This window comes from Amyelois transitella, chromosome 15 (genome assembly GCF_032362555.1).
Source record: "Amyelois transitella isolate CPQ chromosome 15, ilAmyTran1.1, whole genome shotgun sequence".
NCBI lineage: Eukaryota > Metazoa > Arthropoda > Insecta > Lepidoptera > Pyralidae > Amyelois > Amyelois transitella.
The window spans coordinates 4538994-4560189 of NC_083518.1; the positions used below are offsets into that span (position 1 = coordinate 4538994).

At 35.0% G+C, this 21196-nt stretch overlaps 1 protein-coding gene across 7 annotated transcripts in view; it reads left to right on the plus strand.

The window, feature by feature from the left end:
• LOC106135731 (1-phosphatidylinositol 4,5-bisphosphate phosphodiesterase) overlaps positions 1–21196 on the plus strand; it is a 68168-nt gene that overhangs the window by 34141 nt on the left and 12831 nt on the right. For 5 of the 7 annotated variants that reach the window (XR_009657173.1, XM_013336100.2, XM_060948210.1 and 2 more), the window contains exons 4-16: positions 2403–2462; positions 4958–5095; positions 6502–6581; positions 12131–12367; positions 12872–13038; positions 15623–15833; positions 16715–16973; positions 17241–17420; positions 17841–17994; positions 18514–18671; positions 19153–19359; positions 19782–19946; positions 20701–20905. Coding sequence is in view for 6 of the 7 variants with exons in the window: in XM_013336100.2 (XP_013191554.1) it covers positions 2403–2462; positions 4958–5095; positions 6502–6581; positions 12131–12367; positions 12872–13038; positions 15623–15833; positions 16715–16973; positions 17241–17420; positions 17841–17994; positions 18514–18671; positions 19153–19359; positions 19782–19946; positions 20701–20905 (2221 nt within the window). In the remaining variant the exon portion in view is untranslated. Of the gene's footprint in view, positions 1–2402; positions 2463–4957; positions 5096–5399; positions 5480–6501; positions 6582–12130; positions 12368–12871; positions 13039–15622; positions 15834–16714; positions 16974–17240; positions 17421–17840; positions 17995–18513; positions 18672–19152; positions 19360–19781; positions 19947–20700; positions 20906–21196 lie in introns of those variants that run through there. The other 2 variants (XM_013336101.2, XM_060948212.1) reach the window with 2 other exon arrangements.

A 21196-nucleotide genomic window follows, 5' to 3' on the forward strand; every position in this document is an offset into this window, starting at 1 on the left:
GTAAGAAACTCTTGCGTTACTGAGTGACTCATGGACAACGTATAGCCGGAACTAAATGTACGAAAGTTGAAATTTAGTATGAGGGTTCCTGTGGGAGTTTAAAGCCGGGGGCGCCTTCTGGTTTTTTTTATAGAAACTTACATACATTCATACATATGTATGTACGAGTATAAATGTTTGTAATGTTATGTATGTTTGATTGTATAACTTGACTTCTTTTATATATATATAAGTAATCACGTCTATATCCCTTGCGAGGTAGACAAAGTCAACAGTCTTGTAAACACTGAAATGCCACGTTCACAGCTGTATTTCTAAATGGTGAAATTAAGATCCAAATAGTGATAAGTTGCTAGTCCATCGCCTATAAGAAAAATCCCAAGTTTATTAGCCTTTCCTTAGTGTAGTTCCTAGCACTTCAAAATGGACCACTTCATAACTTTCCCATGGAAGTCGTAAAAACTGATTTTAGGTAAAAAAAAACTGACTGATTTCATGTGCCTTTGCATATGTTATTTATGTGCATTTATTTACCACTTAACAAAAACGTTCTATTACCACAATTTTCTCAATAACAAAACAAGGTAATCTGCACAGACACGGAAATGATGCAAGATGCAAGCGTTAACCTTGGAGCTCGCGTGACACAACTCATTTCCCCCGAGCTCGCTCGCATCCCGTCTCAGGACATACCAGCCGATGTAATTTCCTTTCAATACCTGTCTTGAGGAAACGCCTCTTGGTATTGAACTGTTGAGATTGTAAAGTGTAAAGACGTTGTAAAACAGTGATAAGAAAGCTAAAATAAAATATATATACACTTACTTGGAAATTTTCTATATAAAATTATCGATCATTTAAAGTCCAATGTAATTTTGTGTATTCATAGCTCAGAGAATCATTGATAAATCGGAGATCTAATAAAATATTTTGAAGTGCAAGACCGTTAGCGTAACTTCACTTATAAAGTCATTAAACTAAAACTTAAAAATAGCCGATGGTTTGATAAAATTTGGCACAAAAATTTACCGAACTTCATTAATATTTTCATGGCCTTTTACTACCTGTATACTTTTTCACAATATGCCTAACCCAACTCGCAAAATGAACTTAATACGACTAATTAAGTAAAAACTTTCTATTAGTATTTCCTTTCATTCTTTTTGTTGCATATATGTATATATATTTTAACCGATGTAACATGACATCTCTCGAAGCTATTCACTCCGCGACACAGAAAACTGAAAGGCCGACCTACTTCTTGACAGTTGAAGTGCAGATACGGGCTTGATCAACTTCCAATCTAGATTGCATCGGACGGCTGCAGTGGAAATATGTAATGGAATTGTACCATCAGACCAATGATTGCACTTTTTAACAGCTCATTGATTTTTTTACTGTTGCAAAGGGCCTTACAAAGGGTGCTAGAAAACTTAAAAATCACTCTTTATATGTATGCATATTCAAATTATTAAAACAAAACAGAAATTAATTTTCCTGTTATACCTACATTTTTAATTACCTGTAGACTAAATTTGGGTTGCATTATATAACATATCAAACGATATAAAAATAAACGATTACCAAACCGTAATAAGCTATCAGATTCCCGGTTAAGCAAAGTCGGTGTTGGACTGTTGTTTTAAATCACTTGCCTACGATACCCCACACAGTTATTATTGTTAACGTCCGTTGAACGTTAACGTTACGTAAATATTACATTACCTATAAGCAAAGCTTTGGGGCAATTCACACTTATGTTAAAATTCAGCATAAAAAATATTTTTTTCAGATGTTACGGTTATGCGTTAATATATAACACCATAATAAGACAGTTATTTTGGCTTACCTTAGTACTTCAAGGCACATAACAAATGAGCCGCTAATTTGCGCCAGTACAGCTGATTGAAGTATTCTTTGGGTTTTTTTGTTAATTGAAACAAAAGAAATCGAAAACAGGAAACGTCTTCAAATACGTCAATATTAACTTTCAAATGGAGTTTGATTGTTATCCTTATTTAAACAAAATTAAGCTCAGTTTCCTCTTATAAATTTAAAATTTTAGGGTAATTTAATCTTCCTCAAGATTTATCTAAACTTTATAAGTACATTCTTTTTAATTAATTTTCAATTTTTTTTTTTTGGCAAAATCGTTTGGATATTCCTTTTATTAATAAAAATAAATTTCGCATGTATATATTCTTTTGAGATCGTATAGTAAATCTAAGAGGGATATTGCCTAAATTATTATACTAGTAATAAAACAAATATTTTAACGGTCGGTTTGTCAATTGTTTTAGAAAACCCTATACAAAACAAAATAATGCCCGAAATGTTGAAAGACATAACAAAACAAGTGAAAACAAAGAACAACTTTCCTTTAATACAATTCTTTGTTTCAGGACGGCGATGTGATAGAATTGTGCCAAGTTAGTGACGTGAGGTCGGGAGGTGTGCCAAAGGTAAGAATGAATTTACAGTAAAAAATACGAAATAAATCGATAAGCTGAGTATATCATCTAAGTCGAAAATCCACAAATTATTTTGACAACATTATGGTCTTAACAATGCGTTCCTTTTGTTAATGTGTATACGTATGTGAAATTAAATGTAAAACATAATGCAAAAAAAATAATAAAGGCTGATATAAAAGCCACGGAAGTCGTTCGGAAATCGCTATCGGAAAGTCAGGTGTTTCCACTCCTGCATTGTAGTCATAAATGGAGTCTGGATCCTTAGCAGGAAGCAGCTTTAATTATCAACTTCTCAGCCGAAAGAATAAAACTTCAGTCTGGTCTGAGGCAGTCAGCAGTTTCACTCTAACGTCATCCCGCAACCTTAATAAAATCGTTGGATCATCTCGTCGGTTATCGTACGCCTATACCTGCCGATATGTTAATCTTATAATTATGACATAACAACAGTAATATTATTTACCTACCTATTTAATCTAAAGTTGGAAGTTGAGAAAAACGAAAACCATTTGTAATAGTTGGATAAAATAAAAGAAAAATTCGAGGTAATCAAGCGAATAAACATATCAGCAAATACAAAAAAAAATATGGAGGACACTACACTGACAAGTTATTGTCAGTGTAGTGTAGTTGTAGTTGTTAACTGTAACATTTATGAAATTTATGAAAAAAGAAATGATCGTTATACATATCAAGCAAACTAATCAAAGAAAACTTTAAATCTATAATGAATGTGATGAAATATTATCACTCTCCCAGATCAGTGGATAGTCCAAAGGTGACGTCTCTACTCTACCAAAATTTAATCCATGCATAAATTGTGCCAAGTCAGTGACGTGCCAAAGGTAAGAACATAAAGATAACGCCAAGTGGCTGCGTCGGCCTGATCCGCGACCAATGAGATGAAAATCCGTGCTCCACTGGCTCAGAACGAATCTGTTAAGGATCAGATAAGTGACTGGATTTTGTAGGGCTGATCATATGGTTTATTTAAATCCGCTTTCATGTATGTCAGTTGGTCCTAAAATTTCGAGGAAAAGCCATGTAATTGGTAGGTGTAATGCGATGTTACATGACATTAAAATAATAGCTAACTGTAAGGAAAAGTAAGAAAAATGCGTCGACTTACAAGGAAAAAGGGATTTGTATGACGTTCCAACATAAATAGTGAAAAATATAAGATCGAAATGTTTAACAATAAAAAAATAAATATCACCAAATGGAAATAACTAACTTTAGAACAAAGTCTGCATCATCATCGGCTTCTAGAACAATTTACCTTCAAACAAGCAAGAAAATATCTAATACCTATTGATTTCATTCATGAAACTGGTCTAAAATTGAGACAAAAGGGCTATTGTAGCCAAACATCGTCTGTAGCCATAATGATTAATGAGCAACTCTCGAACTGAACTAAGTTGTCTTCGTATTGTGCAAGTCAGCGTTGAGTGGTTGGCTTTTTTAAATGTACAGTTGGCAAAATTATTTCGGATAAATAGCTTTTTAGCCATATGGCTTTATTTTGGAGGATGGATGTTGAATAAATTAGTATAAAAACGGTACCTTAAATGTTAAAAATACATTTATAAAATCTTTGAGCTAGCTAGACGCGCCTGTATTACAGAAAATAGCAAACGACTTGTAAATTAATTTATTATTATAAATTCATTTTCAAGTCGTTTGCTATTTTCTGAATCAAAAATTTTATTCAAAGTTCCATGAGACTATTATCCGTGATTCTCATGGAACTTTGAATAATAAGATAAAAGAATTGTCAAACTTAACACGAAACTATAGCAAAGATCGTCATCTTGCAAAGCACGTAGTTTGCTGCGCAGTTGTAAAGCTTTTAAATAAGATGAAAACGTTATGGTGACTGATGGTGGCGATGACCATCTGTTGCAACGACACAGTCTGGCAGTACTTATCACTTCTATAGGCTTTTATTATTTCGAATTCTATGGTAAATCTACATACTAATGTGAAAGGAAAAATATCTCGTTTTGACGTCACTTCGGGCTTTCAACAAGAGCCGGCGAACAAATACCCCGGACAAATGTTTGCGTGATGTAATTGTCACGCTTGTTTGGAAACAGTTTGTTTTTGTCCACAATACCCGCGAATTTTGTTGCTCTCATCAACATACATTAGTTTTGGTCCGGAGGTTTGAATGGCAGAATGTAATTTATTTGCCAAGTCCACCGGTTGGAATTATGATTTGATCGCGCAGCAAAGTTAATATATCATTATTTGCTAAATTAACGTTCATGTTCTTCGCAAATGTAATCAGACTTAAAGTTCTCTGAATCAGACTTTGCCTGACATATTCACTGAAAACTTGCCTACGTATGAAAAATTATCCCACTAAAGTAAATGTTACTCTCCCAAATTCAAATATTCCCTCGAAACATTTCTCATTCTAAAATAATCGAACCATCTTATCAGTGAGGTTTAATTACTTTTTTTTTTCTTTTTTCCACCAGGACTCGAAACTTAACTTCAACCTACTGTCAAAACACGGGGACAGCCTAGAAGAGAAGTCGTTGACGATTTGCAGCGGCACAGACTACATAAACATTAACTACCAACATGTGGTCTGTGCGGACGCGGCAACAGCTAAGGTCAGAAACTTCTCTGATTTTATTTATACTTCCTTTTATTGCCGTAATATGGGTGCATAAACTTCATACCTTAAACATTACAACAAACAGGATTTATTAAGTTGTTTGTTACTATTAAGGAAATAAAATTGAAATTTAAAATACGTGGTTAGTACTTGAAATTTTTTATTCGTAATTTCTAAATAAAAATTATTGCATTACAAATAAATGTGATTCCAAGAACCTCAAATCCATTCAATGATTACAAAAACTGATCAATTGTTTTTTAATGATTTTGAACTTAATTTTCTGGCAACACCTGAAGGTATGGTTGGAAGGACTAAGGCGGATAACACACAATGTAAAAGCGAACAACGCTTGCCCAATGACCTGTTTGAAGAAACAGTAAGTGCCGGCACGATTGGAGCATGATCTAAATTAACATTCGGTGTTGTAGTCGATAGGTTTGGATTAACAATGTTGCTTAATTTTATTTCATAGTTTGTGTTGCGATCGAGTGACTTGTGTTTAACATACTTAAATTTTATATAATGTAAGTGATTGGGTTGTTGATGAATAAAAAAAATTACTAACATTAAATAACTGAAAAATTATGTGAGGCATTTTGTTATTAAGTCTAAAGTTTTAATGGACAATTTTCTGCTTAAATAATCTTCTTCTATTTTCTCATACGCGAAAGTGTGATTTGAGGCACTGCTAAGTCCAGAGCGGATATGAACGGAAGTTCACGACATGAAATAAAATTATTCCGAGAACTTTACCGCGAAGTCAACTCACACATACTAAGAATAAATAACTGGAACTAAACTAAAATAATTTATTCACAGATATTATAATAGTAATGAAGCATGAATGAACTAATAACTAAATAAACAGTTCTAAAACATAACAACCCTTATTCATACAGATTACGATAATCATATGTATTAACAATGTATATTCCAGTATTCTACGAGTATTAATGAGGTCTTTAAAAAATTCTTAAAGTACATAAACGTTGATTGATTGTGCGATACAATTTATTAATACCCGAAATTGCCGTTGCCCATCACTTTAGATGAATCGGCACAAGCTACGCCGTAGTATATCCGTAGCAGTTTCCGTAGCCGGTTCAATCTTCGTAGCAGCTACGATAGCGCTACGCTAGCATAGCGTAAATTGGAATATTATTGGAATATTATTATTCTATGGATTATTTCATTAAAGGTATATAACCTTAGCAAGTTTGGAATATTTATTATTATATATTTATGATATAATGTCATCATCTTCCCAATTCAAAAAGAGATATTTTCAATTGCAACTAACCTTTTAATATGTAGTTCTTATTGTTAATGTAAACACAAGTCATTCAGTACGTTTTGATGCGCATGTCATTTTGTTTGTTTGTTTGCTTTTTGCCAAAGGTTTGGAAGGAGGCTCTGCGGGAAATCACTCACAACAACAAAATCAACAATACTTGCCCAAGAACCAACCTAATGAAGCAGTATGTAATTTACAATTGCTTTTTTTAAATTCTGATTCACGCAAAGACAACACAATAGTTTTCTTTATAAAGCCACATATTTATTTATAGTACTAACTGTATAAAGCCGAAGCTGTTAATAACACGCTAGAAATTACTAATGCAGGGCTTGGCACTAAAAGGTCATAGTTCCTATTTAGGTGGTATTTAGATGTACTATTGATTTAGTACTTTATTCAATAACCCGGGGTATGTCTAATTCTTGATTTTTTCCCCGGTTTTGACATGGATTCTCATTCAAAATGGAGCTCAGTTCTGAATTTCAACTTCATACGACATTAAGTTTCGTCTGTATGTCTGTCAGTAACTCAGTCTTATAAAGATATAGCGGGAGATAAACCGGCTATACCTAGATGTGATTAACTTAGATGGACTCCATCATACACACGCACATCTAGTTTTAGCCGGCTAGACCAGATGTTGCCGCAGTTCGGTGTTCAGCCGTGACATATAAAGGGTGAATTTTTATTCGTTAAGAAATTTTTTATAGCTTGTTTGGTCGATGAAACCGAGTAACTTTCCATAAAAAAAATTACGAATTGTGAAAAAAACGATTTATAGAAATTGGTTGATCAACTGATCAGTATGGTAATTAGTCTTAGACACAGCATCCAAAAAAGCTGTGAAAATTTCCACACATTGGCCACATTCGAAACAAAATTTCGAATCCAGTTTCTAAATAAGAAACTACTTTCTTATTTTTCGAAATTCCTCAATGGATAAAATGCTCACCCTTTATACTGATTTATGAAAACACCAGCAATAGTTATCACACATGCACAATATGGACTTGTACAATCTGGCAGAAATGTTTCAACTTCCATTAACAATTCACTGGCACACATGGAAGTTATATATTGTCGTACCTTTGCACACAACCCGATACCTCGCAAACGATCGTCTATAACAATAAGGAGAATGTGTATGTGGAGCATGGAAATCGGAATAATATTATTTTGCACGGGGCTTTGTTCCCGTGGGAAATTTCATAAAAAAGTCCCTTCGCCTCAGGTATTTAATCCACTGAAAATCAGCGCATTGTGTAACCTCATCATACACATGCATATGCTGAGTGGAAACCCTTTTGGTCGCATCATGTATTTTTTTTATTTTTATCTCTGTTTATGAATGAAAATGTTATGTTACATCTTGCGCCAAATAAAGATTTTTCTTTCTTTCTTTCTTTCTTTCTTTACTTGCCTACATACGTAATATCCCGCCTTTTTTTCCGGGTAGACACAGACTACATCTTTCTACTCGATCGCCACGATCTCTATATTATTATACTTCTTTCACCTCAAACACATTCATAATTCCCTTTATGCAAACTCGTCAGTTTCGAGTACTCTTGACCTGACCTTTTGGCCAGAACGTCCACGATTTGATCAAGGTACGTTCGTTATCTAATTCTTCCCACTCCAGCTTTCCATAGATATTTTCCATAGAAGATACAAACAGAATCAGGCACTTCTATTTTTAAACTTTCAAAAATGCACCGCTCACTAAGTCAGACTCTACTCGTAGGAAGATAGTTCTTTATCCAGCTCCAGGTTTCCTCGCGATATTTTCTCTCAACGTAAGATAAAAAAAAAAAAAAATTAGATATTCCTGCGTTAATTCTGTGCTATCGTTATTTGGACCACATGTGTGGGAACAAAGGGCGTGCTCGTGTTGAACTGTTCAATGTTTCACGTTTCTGGGACACTTTGGGAACGTGAGTATTCTAATTGTTTGAGTTCCCTATACAATCCTGTTGGCTTTTGTTTTATTTTGATGAATAATTTTTGAAGTTACAGTACAGTTTTCAAAAATCTTGTTGGTTTTTAATTTTTTGTTTTAAATTAATGTATTTATTTTATTAATGCTTTTTTTGTAGATAGCTTGGTTGTCTGAGCGTGCTGAATAAAAATATATTTAGGTAGGTACGTACTTAAACTAAAACTCAGAAATTGAACAGTTATCTTACACTTTGTTATTAATTTATCTTACGTTTATACAACGATGTACAATAACAAATAATTCATTTCGTACAAAACATGAGAATAATTAACATAGCCTGCTCTAGTTTCGAGGAACTTGTTTCATATAAGTTTCGCTTTGAGAACACTAGACCCACAAACGGAAATCTAATGGTTCTCAAAGTTTCTCAGTAATGTGCCTAATGTTTCGATTTGTTTTTCTGAAAGATCTGTTAAAAGCAGAATCGCAACAACATACATACTTAAAATCACGCCTCTTTCCTTGTGGGGTAGGCAGAGCGTACATCTTTCCATTTGCCACGATCCCTAAATACCTACTTCTTTCGCTTCATTCATATTAATTACGCTCTACTCTTTTAATATTATACTCAATAACTTTTGTGGACATTCATATACTTTGTAGGCGGGCACTTCATCATTTATTTTGATCTTCAGAAGAGAATGTAACCTTACAGTCAAATGAAAACAATAAAAGAAGATTCATTTGTATATCAAAGGAATATAAGTTGACCTAAAACTACTGTAACTAAATACCCTTTAAAGCAAAAAAATACACATACAACCCCTTAAAATAAGTAACCTCATTTGACACATATAAACGTAGCACTACGTGATATATTCTTGACTTGGTAAATCTATTTTTCGTTTTAAAGAAGCGTTTATTGTATAGTTTGCCCATATCCTTCCTACGTTCATTTTCCAGCTAGGTTTATTGCCTATTTCAATCTAATCCTGTATACACTGTCCCAGTTGAGTAAAGTTCACGCTGCAATCGCCAGCGCCATACAAAGGGCTATAAATAGTCCTTTGACAGGATAAACGCTGCCTTTATTAGAAAAATCTCCATTTTCTCACGATGAAACGAGGAAATTAAAACCTGCTTAGTTTACCGTGTATCTTGTTAATAAAGTAAAATCACAGGAAAAAGGCTTGTAAAGATAGACTGCTATTTTAATGAAACGTTTCTATGGCTCTGTGATAAATTGCTTTCGTTCAGAGTCAGAAGGTCCCGTGTTCAATCATTCGTTAGGTCAATATGGAAATAATCTTTTGCAAATACTTTTTCACACAAATGGTCTTTGGTGTTTATCTCTATGAATATTATGAAGAGGTAAAGCTTGTAACTTTGTTAGGGCTAATCTTTGATAATACTAAACCGATAATGAAATTTCACCGTTAAAAGATACATTATATCTCCGGGTGTTGTAGGATTTGTTTTTTGTACCACAAGCAAATACGTGGTGGGTCGCTCGTTGTTATAAAAATATAGTATCATTGAATTAGTATCCCGTAGAAAAAGTATCAAACATACTATTTATAGTGTCTTTATAATTTATCCATAAAAGACTTAATATAAATATGTCATAATTTTTAACCTAATTTCCCTAGTTCCCTGTTTCTTTCTGTTTTATCTTATAAGGTCTTACTATAGTATAGACTTCTTAAAAGCAAAATTAGGTCGAGTCTTAACACAGTTCCTTAGAAATTCAATTAGGTTCATTATAGAAACGTTCCAAGCTAAATGGTGCTATTTCGCTTTTGCCTTGTTAGAAACTTAATTTGTCCAGATACGCATTTACGAGCGTCGTTAACATTTTTTTTAAAATTTAAATGTTTAGCTTAGATAAGAATAATACTTACCTGCAGAAACTCTCCCATCAGATTTATACTTATAACTTTTTCTGTCATAGATTGGGAGGCATAGCAAGATTGTTAGTAAGTGACAACGAAATTTAACTGCAGTTAAACTGAACGCAGTGCAGATCAATTAACTTTCGTTTTTTTTTCTTGATACATATTTGTTTGTAAGAAATTCTGCGCAATACTTGCGACAGGATATAGTTTTTATATTTAATTTATGTACATACATACATTAAATCACGCCTCTTTCCCGGAGGGGTAGGGAGAGACTACCTCTTTCCACTTGCCACAATCTCTGCACACTTCCTTCGCTTCATCCACATTCATAACTCTCTTCATGCATTTATTATTAATTTATGTAAAGTCTTTGTATATAGGTAAATTCGAGGAATGTGATAGCTTGCTAGCAGAATTCCGATTTAATAAACATTTTAGTTGATAAAATTTTTCAATCACGGAATGAGAAACCACTAGCACAAACTATGTTTTTTTTCGCTACCATTGGTTTAAGCCTTTTCGGGGCTTTCCAACTGAACCTTTACGTAACCAAAAAGTTAGAAAGAATATATACCTATATCTAACATTGGATTTATAATACGATACGTACGTTAGTAGCCATCACATTAAAGACGTATTATTCTTTACAAAAAATCCCTTTTACTGCCACTATTTAATTACATCCAACGTTCAGGATTCATTGAAGTGTTTTACCCTTATCAAACAACTGAAGAATCGCTTTAACTCAGATGGTGCTTGACGTGACTAAGGTTGGGATATCTTTACCTCCTTGTTGAAACGCTCGTTGTGCATAACTTACTGTCTTATTGCCTCTTACTTTATGTTGGTTGAACGACCTCGAATTTCCTTTTTATTTTTATAATGCTTACGTAGGTACGCCCGAAAATGAATATTTTGTTAATTTCGTAATATTTTCTTTGCGCTCCCTAAGCAACGTTAAATTAAAAAAATAACAATCTTTGCACCTAAGAAAGGCTTTTGATTTATATCAATCAATCAGTAATTCAGTGTCCTCTTTAATGTATCTTTATGATTGACAAATAAAAAATCATAAAGTCATACAGCTGGTCGAGGCCTTTCAATCTTTTTAAGAGCGTTGGCCCTGTCTACCCCGCATGGGATATTATATGTATATATATAAAGCAATGGAGTTATTAAATACTTCAGTTCCACTTGACAAGACACTTGATAAACATAAAAGGCAGAGGCAGAAAAAAACACCTTTCATATTGTGCATTGATGATAATATATTACTATAATATAGTTGTTATGGTATAAGTACAACTAAATGCCGCCTGTTTGTGCTTTTATCTTCTTATCTACTACAATAACTAACAGTGGAAAACCCCATGATGGTAACAATCTGGAAATTTCCTTCGTTGAATAGATCTTTTTTCCAAAAACACACATGGCCCTTGCATGCTTTTTTAGATTTTCACCGCATGCTTGGAATAATTTGCATGCATAACGAGTAAGACTATATCTATATACTTACTTTAAGCGATTTTGGCTTTGTAATTTTCCTTTTGAGTACATACTTTTAGTATATTATTGTAGCTAAATACTTTGTGCGATCGGGAGTCAAAACAGAGGGTCGGTAATAACTTTAACTGAAAATGGAAATTTAATTTCGTTTACGTGTCAAATTATGAAACAACAACATATATACATATATAATTGACATATACTAGGTTTTTACCCGTGACTTCACCTCTGTAGGTATTTCTAGAAATGCCTTTGCCTTTGTTAATCTTTAATATCATCCGGTCAGATTTGCGCTGCTTATAATTAAACTTTAGCTGAATAGTTTGACCCATTTTTCTAGCCTGCAATGACAATAACTGCAAGTGGTCTAATCACTAACGTTTCCAGTTGGATGCGCCTCGGCTTCACGACTGACCCTCGGGGGAAGATCCCAGTGAAGGTGGTGGCGAAGACCTTCGCTTCAGGGAAGACTGAGAAGCTGGTGTATCAGTGCCTTTCAGAGCTCGGGCTGCCTTCCGGGAAGAACGATGTGATGGAGAAAGACGCATTTACGTTTGATAAGTTTTACGCCTTATACCACAAAATTTGCCCTAGAAATGATATTGAAGAGCTGTTCAGATCTATGTGAGTATTTTTAACCCTTTTTATTAAGAAAGAATTTTTTTCCTCAAGACCGAAAGCCATGATTCAATGTAGTTTAGATTTCTCTACAGTTTGTGGAAATCAGACGGAGTCGCTTCATGTAAAGACCTAAACCCAATCCAGGATAATGGTCAAAACACCTTCTAGAAAGATGAGGAGAAAGAAGACTAGTTAATGCACGAGGCAATGGAAATACATGTAAAATGTGCTTCGTTCCATTGGTCTAAAACTATCTATTCAATATTGCCTTTTTAACGGAAACCGGTTTTGGCAGTTTTACGAAATCTTAAATTATTATTATTTTGAACACCATATAAAACACTATTCACGTTAAGTACCTATAACCCCGGCCTAAAAATCTTTGAAATTACTGTACAAATCGCTATGGTGAGAGAGATATCAAAAGAAACTTTTGTTTTTTATTAAATTAAAGATTCTCTCTTTCATCCTCAAATATATGTTAAATCAATATTTTCTTCATTTCAGTACCCAAGGTAAATCTGAGCGCATCAATTTGGAACAGTTTGTCAACTTTCTGAACGACAAGCAAAGAGATCCTCGGATGAATGAGATCCTATATCCCCTGTACGATGAGAAGAGGGCGGCGGAGATCATGACCACTTACGAGCAAAACGAGGAAGCGAAGAATGATAGTAAGTAGCCTTTTATAGCTTTACACTCCTCACAGAATAGCAACAGAGTCGATGATTGACCGATTACATGAATTAAAAAGCGTGATGCGCAGGTTAGAATCCTACTACGATCTTGTGATCAATGAATGGCTCTTTTCTAAGTTTAATTTTCTACCTTCTTATTTTGAATCATTTCTTCTTCCACTTTCACCGGTTTTTTAAATTATTTTATCAGTATATTGTGAGCTTAATATAAGATTATTTATTATTTATTTTCTTATCAAAGCGTAAAAGTACCTTGTGCCTTGTGCTCAGGATCTGCTTAAGATCGTCTGTAGATACTTAAGTTACTCCTTAATTGATGTGAGAATTATTTGGCAACGTTTTATTTTTATATGACCTAAACGCGCCCTGGAAATCAACATGGTTAAAATATATGACTTCCAATACCTTCCATCAATATAGTAAATCTGACACTAAAGTCACTAGCAATTTCACTCGAAGCTTGAATGAAAGAGGTTCCTTTGTCACAAGAGCTTGGCTGTACGTAATTAAGGTGGAAAGCCAATGTTTATCTTGCCTGAGCCTTCTACCGCTTCCGCAGCCCCGATTTGCCGAACGTAAACTGAATCCCATTTATAGGAAATTGAAAGCATTTTAGTTAACACCGAATTCAATTTTTCTGATTTTACTCGTACATAAAGTCACGTCTCTTCTCCGGAGAGGAAGGTTCAAGTAGAAAATGTATCTTTTCTCCTGACATGTTATTTTCATATTCTAAATTTATACTCGTCTAGCTTTCTACCACGGCTTTGTTCCTATGGGAATTTACAAATTAAACTAGTATCTACTAGTTTCAGACAATTTTCAAAGATTTTTCCTTAGTGGATGTTTACGTCAGCATTACTATCTATTACGTCAATGAAATCCTTGCAGTTACGTATGTAAGTTGCTATATAGATATGTATGTTATCAATTTTACAGTTAAAAATAAAATCTAGGTGAAAGACTAACTGATATCTCTTTAATTATTGTTCATATATCACTCACGCCACTCTCCTGTAAAGGTAGGCAGAGCCTACATCTTTCCATGCTACAATTCTTGTCACAGACTTGCTTCATCCAAATTCATCAATCTTTTATTGCAGACTTGTTGCTATTAGTTGCTAGCCCATCGCAGTCAAAATGAGAGATATACTTAGATGACATTTCTCTGAAATATCTTGACTATCTTCTCTATAAAAGACATAACTACACTAGAAATTCCACCCAACCGTACAAAATTTACCCTATCAAATTATAGTGTGTGAACTGAAATACCTCGTTTGATATTTCAATAGGTATTTAATATAGAGTGTAATTACGGGCAAATCTTGTTTAATTTGAGGCTTTAAAGGCGTCAATCATAAGCCTCGATGGCAAACAGTCTAATGGATCAAAGGTTTTTCATACCCATTATTATGATATGTCAGTCAAACTACAAATTTCTTTCTAAATTTACATTAGTACAGTAGTTACATATCGACCGTAAAGGATCAAGACATGATATGCATGTCTTTATCCTTTACGGTAGATATAGCCAATAGTCACGACATTTTTATAATCTGCGCGGAAAGAGGCGGCGGGAAAACAGTAGGTACCTATGTTTTATCATCACTGCTAAACCAGCTGGGAAGGTTTTTGTGAATAATTTTTCTTATTTACTTAAGTAGCCTTTTACGACCTTCACGACTAAGGTATGGAAAGGTCCAATTCTAAAGTACCGAGAATAAGAACTTACATTCCTATTTTAAAAAAAAATCGTTATTATAACCATGAAAAAGACACACCGTGAATATTCTGGAACAACTCCGAACCGAAAACAACATGGAACATCGAAACTTTTGTGCGAAAACAAGCGTTTTGCATGAAAACACGAGAGTACTCGGGGATTCTTTGAACTGTTCTCAAATGATTTGTGCTCACCTCGTTAGTCTCGGTAATTGTAACAACCCGGTCCGGCCAAGCTGTAATTAAGTCGCTATCGTTTTCCGCACAGGCCCAGATTGTTTATCTTAGCGAGCTGCCACGACGCTAAAATTTACTGTTAAAACGTTTATTAATTAACTTCATAATTCCACAATCTGGATAAATTAAATAACGTTGTTAATAATAATATTTCCTTCAAAGCTCATTATTGTTACAGTTTTATTATCTTGGTATTATTTGGAACGTTTCACCGCTATATTTTGGGGCCCAGGGTCCGCTTTCAGAAGCACCTATATTTGTACCAAGATTTGTAGGTTGAATAACAGGAAAATTCGCCATTTTTTTAAAGGACTTCAGTAATTGTTTTATACATACTAAATCAATTCAAGTAGCTGGGCGGCTGAGCGTGGCCTGTCAGTCTTTTGGTGATCATTGTTCCTTATCGTGACACTAATTTTGACACCGATCATAACGCTTTCATTTCTACTGTTTTACAATTACATTTGCTCTCGTACCACTTGTACACAAGTTTTGCAACCAACACGAATCTCTAGACTATCTCTATGAAAAAAGTGATGAAAAAAATCTATTTAAGTAGTATCGTTTTAGTTCATTCAAATCACTTTGTGTCTTTCAGAATGCCTCACCAAAGACGGGTTGATCCGCTACCTGATGTCGGACGAGAACGCCCCAGTGTTCCTGGACCGACTCGACTTCTACATGGACATGGACCAGCCCCTGGCCCACTACTACATCAACTCCTCGCATAACACGTACCTGTCTGGGAGGCAGTTCGGCGGGAAGAGCTCTGTGGAGATGTACCGACAAGTGCTTTTGGCTGGCTGCAGGTATTTTTATTTAAGCTTTATTTTTGGTTTAACTGTGATTAATCCTATTTTATGTTATTTATACCTTCTTGGATTTACCTTAGTATTTTAACTTTAGATTTTAACCCATAATTTATTTTCAAATACCTACATACACAGAAATGTCATGCTTTTGATTATGTCAATAACGTACGGTAATTAATCTATTATTTACACAAAATTTTACGGAAGACTTGGGTTATTTGAAGTGAAACCCCATGACATTATTGATATAAATAATAGATATGTATCTTTACTTGTAAGTTAAAAATATTTGTAGCTAAATGTATATTCAAAGTATCCAGACAACTTAAATATGTACGTTAATACATACTTTCGACATAGATAGTTCTCTATTGTATCAAAAAAGATAAATAGCCTGCCAATCAGAGGGGTCGTCAATCCTATAGGTGTATGACACAGGTCAATGAACATGATCTAATACAAAAGTACCTAGGTCATAGACCTAAATTTTTTCCTATTTTTGATGACTTAGGCCTAAAAGAAAACTACACGTAAAAATAATAGGTAGGTATGCAAATATTCTGGGTGATTGATCTTGTCTCTTGACAAGATATTTAATTCGCCTCTTTTCCGGAGTGGTAGACGCATAGACTACATTTTGTCACCACGATCCACGTCTATTTATTTTACTTCGCCCACATTCATCAACTTTATATGAAAGTTAATCGGTTTGGGATACCTAACCTTTAATCAGAACGTCCCCAATCTGATCAACGTTCCTATTTTATTTGCTTGGTAAGTCTGCCTTCATTCACCTTCTCCACATGATCATACCATTTAAAACGTTCCCTTTCCTTTTTCCTTGTAAAAAATTTAAATTCAAAATTGTCTTTTTCCAGATGCGTAGAACTCGACTGCTGGGACGGCAAAGGCGAAGACGAAGAGCCGATTATCACCCACGGGATGGCCATGTGCACCGACATCTTGTTCAAGGACGTCATCTACGCGTTGAGGGACACTGCCTTCGTGACGTCAGATTACCCAGTCATCCTCTCCTTTGAGAACCACTGCTGTAAGGCCCAGCAGTATAAACTGGCGAAGTACTGTGATGAAATTCTAGGCGATTTGCTGCTGAAGGAACCATTGTCTGAATATCCGGTTGGTATTATTATTTTAATGTCTTTCGTGTTATTGATTTCCCAAAAGAATAACAAGAAAATAGTTTTCTGACAATACATTGCAGAACACTACAGAAGATACATGGGAATTGACAATATATACAATTAATCAATGCTAGAAAAATCAAATAACATCAATTCAGTACAATTGTTAGATTGGTTACTTATCAAAATTACCCTTTAAACGTTCTATGACCAAACTACACCTAAGTAGACAAGACGCTAAACACAGAGTCATCCATTTCAGTTGGAGCCAGGACAGCCTTTACCGCCTCCATCGGCGTTAAAACGTAAGATCCTCATCAAAAACAAACGACTGAAGCCTGAAGTGGAGAAGCAGGAATTGGAGCTGTTTAGACAAGGCCAGTTCGTTATAGAAGATGAGGAGAAAGAGGACGCTTCGGCAGTCGCCATTCCGGATAAGAAGGTTTGTAGGTACAATTAACCCAACGTCAGTTTTGTCTATCTGCCTTTCGTTGGAATTTTAGATGAACATTTTATGTACCTAATTCAATGATACCCCGTTGTACCAGAATCTCTGATCATCTTAATTGGAATATGTACCTATACGAACACACAGGTCCATTTGTTCGTTATCACGTCATATGTTCAGAATGTTCCTGTCCAGTCATATTAAGGATAGATATTGACTGATTGACCAATTAACGCATTATACAAACTGCTGGGTCTAAAAGTTTGAAATTTTGCATGTGCATCCTGTGGCCCAGGAAAACACTAAGAGAGGATTTCCTGAAATTTTGTCAGAAATGTGCAAGATTTTTCATAAGTATAACGCGAACGGAGTCATTTGATTTTTCTTTTAAAATTTTTAACGTTTTCTTTTCAGCCTGAAGAGATAGTAGCCGAAGCGGCATCAGCGGGAGACGACGCGCCTCCTCCCGTAGCTTACACTGGATCCACCACGAACGTGCACCCCTGGCTATCTTCCATGGTCAACTACGCCCAGCCCATCAAGTTCCAGGGCTTTGAGGAGGCGGAGAGTAAGTACATGTCGATTAAAATTATACATACAGAGTGAACAAAATTTTCACAGTATGTTTAGACGATGAAACTAAATGGGTTTCCACGGGAGAGACAGGAGTGGGTATAAACAGGTTGATCAGCTAATCAGTCTTAGTTGGAAAAGTAGAATTAATTTTTGATTTTGGGTATATGTTTTTGTTGAAACCTACTCAGTTTCATCGTTTTAACATACTATGAAAATTTTCTTAACAACTAAAAAATTATTCTGTATACCAGATGTACTCTTTATACCACCTGTAAACAATTGTGGCTTGAAAATACGAATGAATGCTGTAAAACACGGAAACAGATCACTTAACCCGGTCCGGTTTAATAAGATGACAATTATTTTTTTAACCAAGAAGACTAAGAAGTTCCGTCCATCTTATTTCCGTTGATTTTATCTAAAACTTTTCAATGAGTCCTACTATCATGATCCAAGCTGAGTTTACTATTAATAAGTTTACAAGGTTTAAGAAAATCTTGGTATTTTTCAGAACGTAACATCTACCACAACATGTCGTCGTTCGCGGAGACCACCGGCATGAACTACCTCAAGACACAGGCCATAGATTTCGTGAACTACAATAAGCGGCAGATGTCCAGGATCTATCCTAAGGGCACTCGAGCTGATTCTTCCAACTACATGCCACAGGTACATAACAACTATTAAATCTCAAAAATCGAAATAATTGTTTTATTATTCCAATGTCTATTAATCCACGAAAAGCATTTGGTTTAAAAGCACCCACATAAAGCACGTGTTTTAAAAGCTTATGAGTAATAAGTTTTAAAAACGTTTTGATCGACTTTTAAAGGAAAAGTTCTTCGTAAGAGTAATCTAAACTTTTTTCAACCTTCACTTTCATGATTATTCTATTGTTTCAAAATCAGAATGCAGAATGAGCTTTTCTATCGAAAATTGGTGCCAAGCACCAATCTAAAGGATATGTCTCATGTTTGTTTTTTGCTCTCCGATAAGAGTAAACATCGGACTTAAATATGAAGCTCTTTTAAAAAAGCAGCTATTCATCCAACGCATTTCAAGATATAATCACGATTAAGTAGTCTAGTTTTCACTCAACCAAAAATTTCATTATCACGCCTGTTTTTCTTTCATATTTTTATTTTTACAGGTATTCTGGAACGCAGGCTGCCAGATGGTGTCGCTAAACTTCCAGACGTCAGACTTACCCATGCAGCTGAACCAGGGCAAGTTCGAGTATAACGGCAACTGCGGGTACTTGCTGAAGCCAGATTTCATGCGACGCGCGGACAGGAGTTTCGACCCATTCGCCGACGCTCCTGTGGACGGAGTCATTGCTGCGCAGTGCTCTGTGCAAGTAGGCATCAAATGTTTCAGATAAAGTAGAAATTGTTACCCTCAATCACTTGCCTGTGGTGGTTGATATAATAAACCCCTATTAGAGGCCAAGTTAGGGTTGGAGTAATAATTAGTCCGATCTAAAGTTAATGGGTGCCCATTGCTGCTCAAGCTGCTTTGGAAAGATGATTTTAGTCCAAAGTTTATCAACTTTGATTTATACTTTGATGGGTTTCGGAAGCTAACAAAAAAATTATTATCGCGGGACGAAATTGAATTTTTTTTGAGTAACTAAATGGCAAGAACTTAGCACAGCCTTTGCATAGCGGGGACATAATATAAATGACCTAAACATACAAAACATACATAAAGAAACAATCGCTTAACTGGGCATCCTATATTGATCTCGGCCATATTCTATTGATGCATTCTATATTTCAGGTAATAGCTGGTCAGTTCTTGTCAGACAAAAAAGTGGGGACATACGTTGAAGTGGATATGTATGGTCTGCCTTCCGACACCATCCGCAAGGAGTTTAGGACCCGCATGGTTCCCGCCAACGGACTCAACCCGGTCTATAATGAAGAGCCATTCTTGTTCCGTAAGGTAATGCCCTGAATCCATATTGATATTTATTTTTTAATCGATAGAAGTGAAAAGACGAAAATCTGTTACGCTTTTATGGCTATACCCCTGAACGAACTTTGATGATTTTTTTTTCATGGATACATTTATAAACCGAGTTGTCAAGTGTATTTGATTCCAATTGGATAAATCCTAGTAAAAAGCCAACAGGTAAAATACGCATATTAGAAAGAACGCTGGTTCGCCGTATTAAATGTTTCGCTGCAAATTGCTTATAACGACTATATCTCAAAACCGTAAATGGCAATTTTAGTCTACATGAAAAGCCGAAAGTATTAAACATATTTATTTGAATAAGGATTAATACTGAATTAAAGAAAATTGGTTTCAAAATTACTTATGTTTATAATGAAAAAATAATCTTAAAAAATGAACATAAAAGTGGTTATTGTAAGTAAACCTTAAGAGGTAGATATATGCTCTCGCGGACTTTTTTGTGGCAAAAAATGAGCCTTCCTCGATAAATAGACTATCTAACAGTGAAAGAATTATTCAAATCGGTTCAGTAGTTTCTGAGATTAGCGTGTTTAAACAAACAAACAAACAAACAAAACAAACTCTTCAGCTTTATAATATTAGTATAGACTAGTATAGATTTTGTCGATAGCATTTTGATGATTATGCCAATGTCATATTTGAAGAGACGATAGATACATTAGGAAATATCAACTTTATGGTCATCGTTTTAATCAAAACTTATATATCATTTGTTCAGGTAGTGTTGCCAGACTTGGCGGTGCTTAGATTCGGGGTGTACGACGAGAACGGCAAACTGCTCGGACAACGTATACTTCCCCTGGACGGCCTCCAAGCGGGCTACAGACACATCTCGTTAAGAACAGAGGCTAATTTCCCGATGTCACTACCTATGCTGTTTTGCAACATCGAACTCAAGATTTACGTCCCTGATGGCTTTGAAGGTATGTACATTATTCCAAACATTCGTTTTTAAAGAAACTTGAAAATAATACAAATGAAGGAAAGGACGCCGAAGAAGGAACAGAGTGGAATAAGAAATGTCCGGGGCCCTTATTATATAGGCGAAGGATGCAATTGGAGCACGCAAAGATGAGAAAGGGCTGTTGGAGTTCAGGACTTCACCTTAACGCCTTAGGATGCAATAGGAGGTTTGATATCGTCCAGAGTAATAAAGATTTTTGGGCAGGAAAAAATACCTTTATATAGGTACGTAAGAATAAAGATGTACTAAA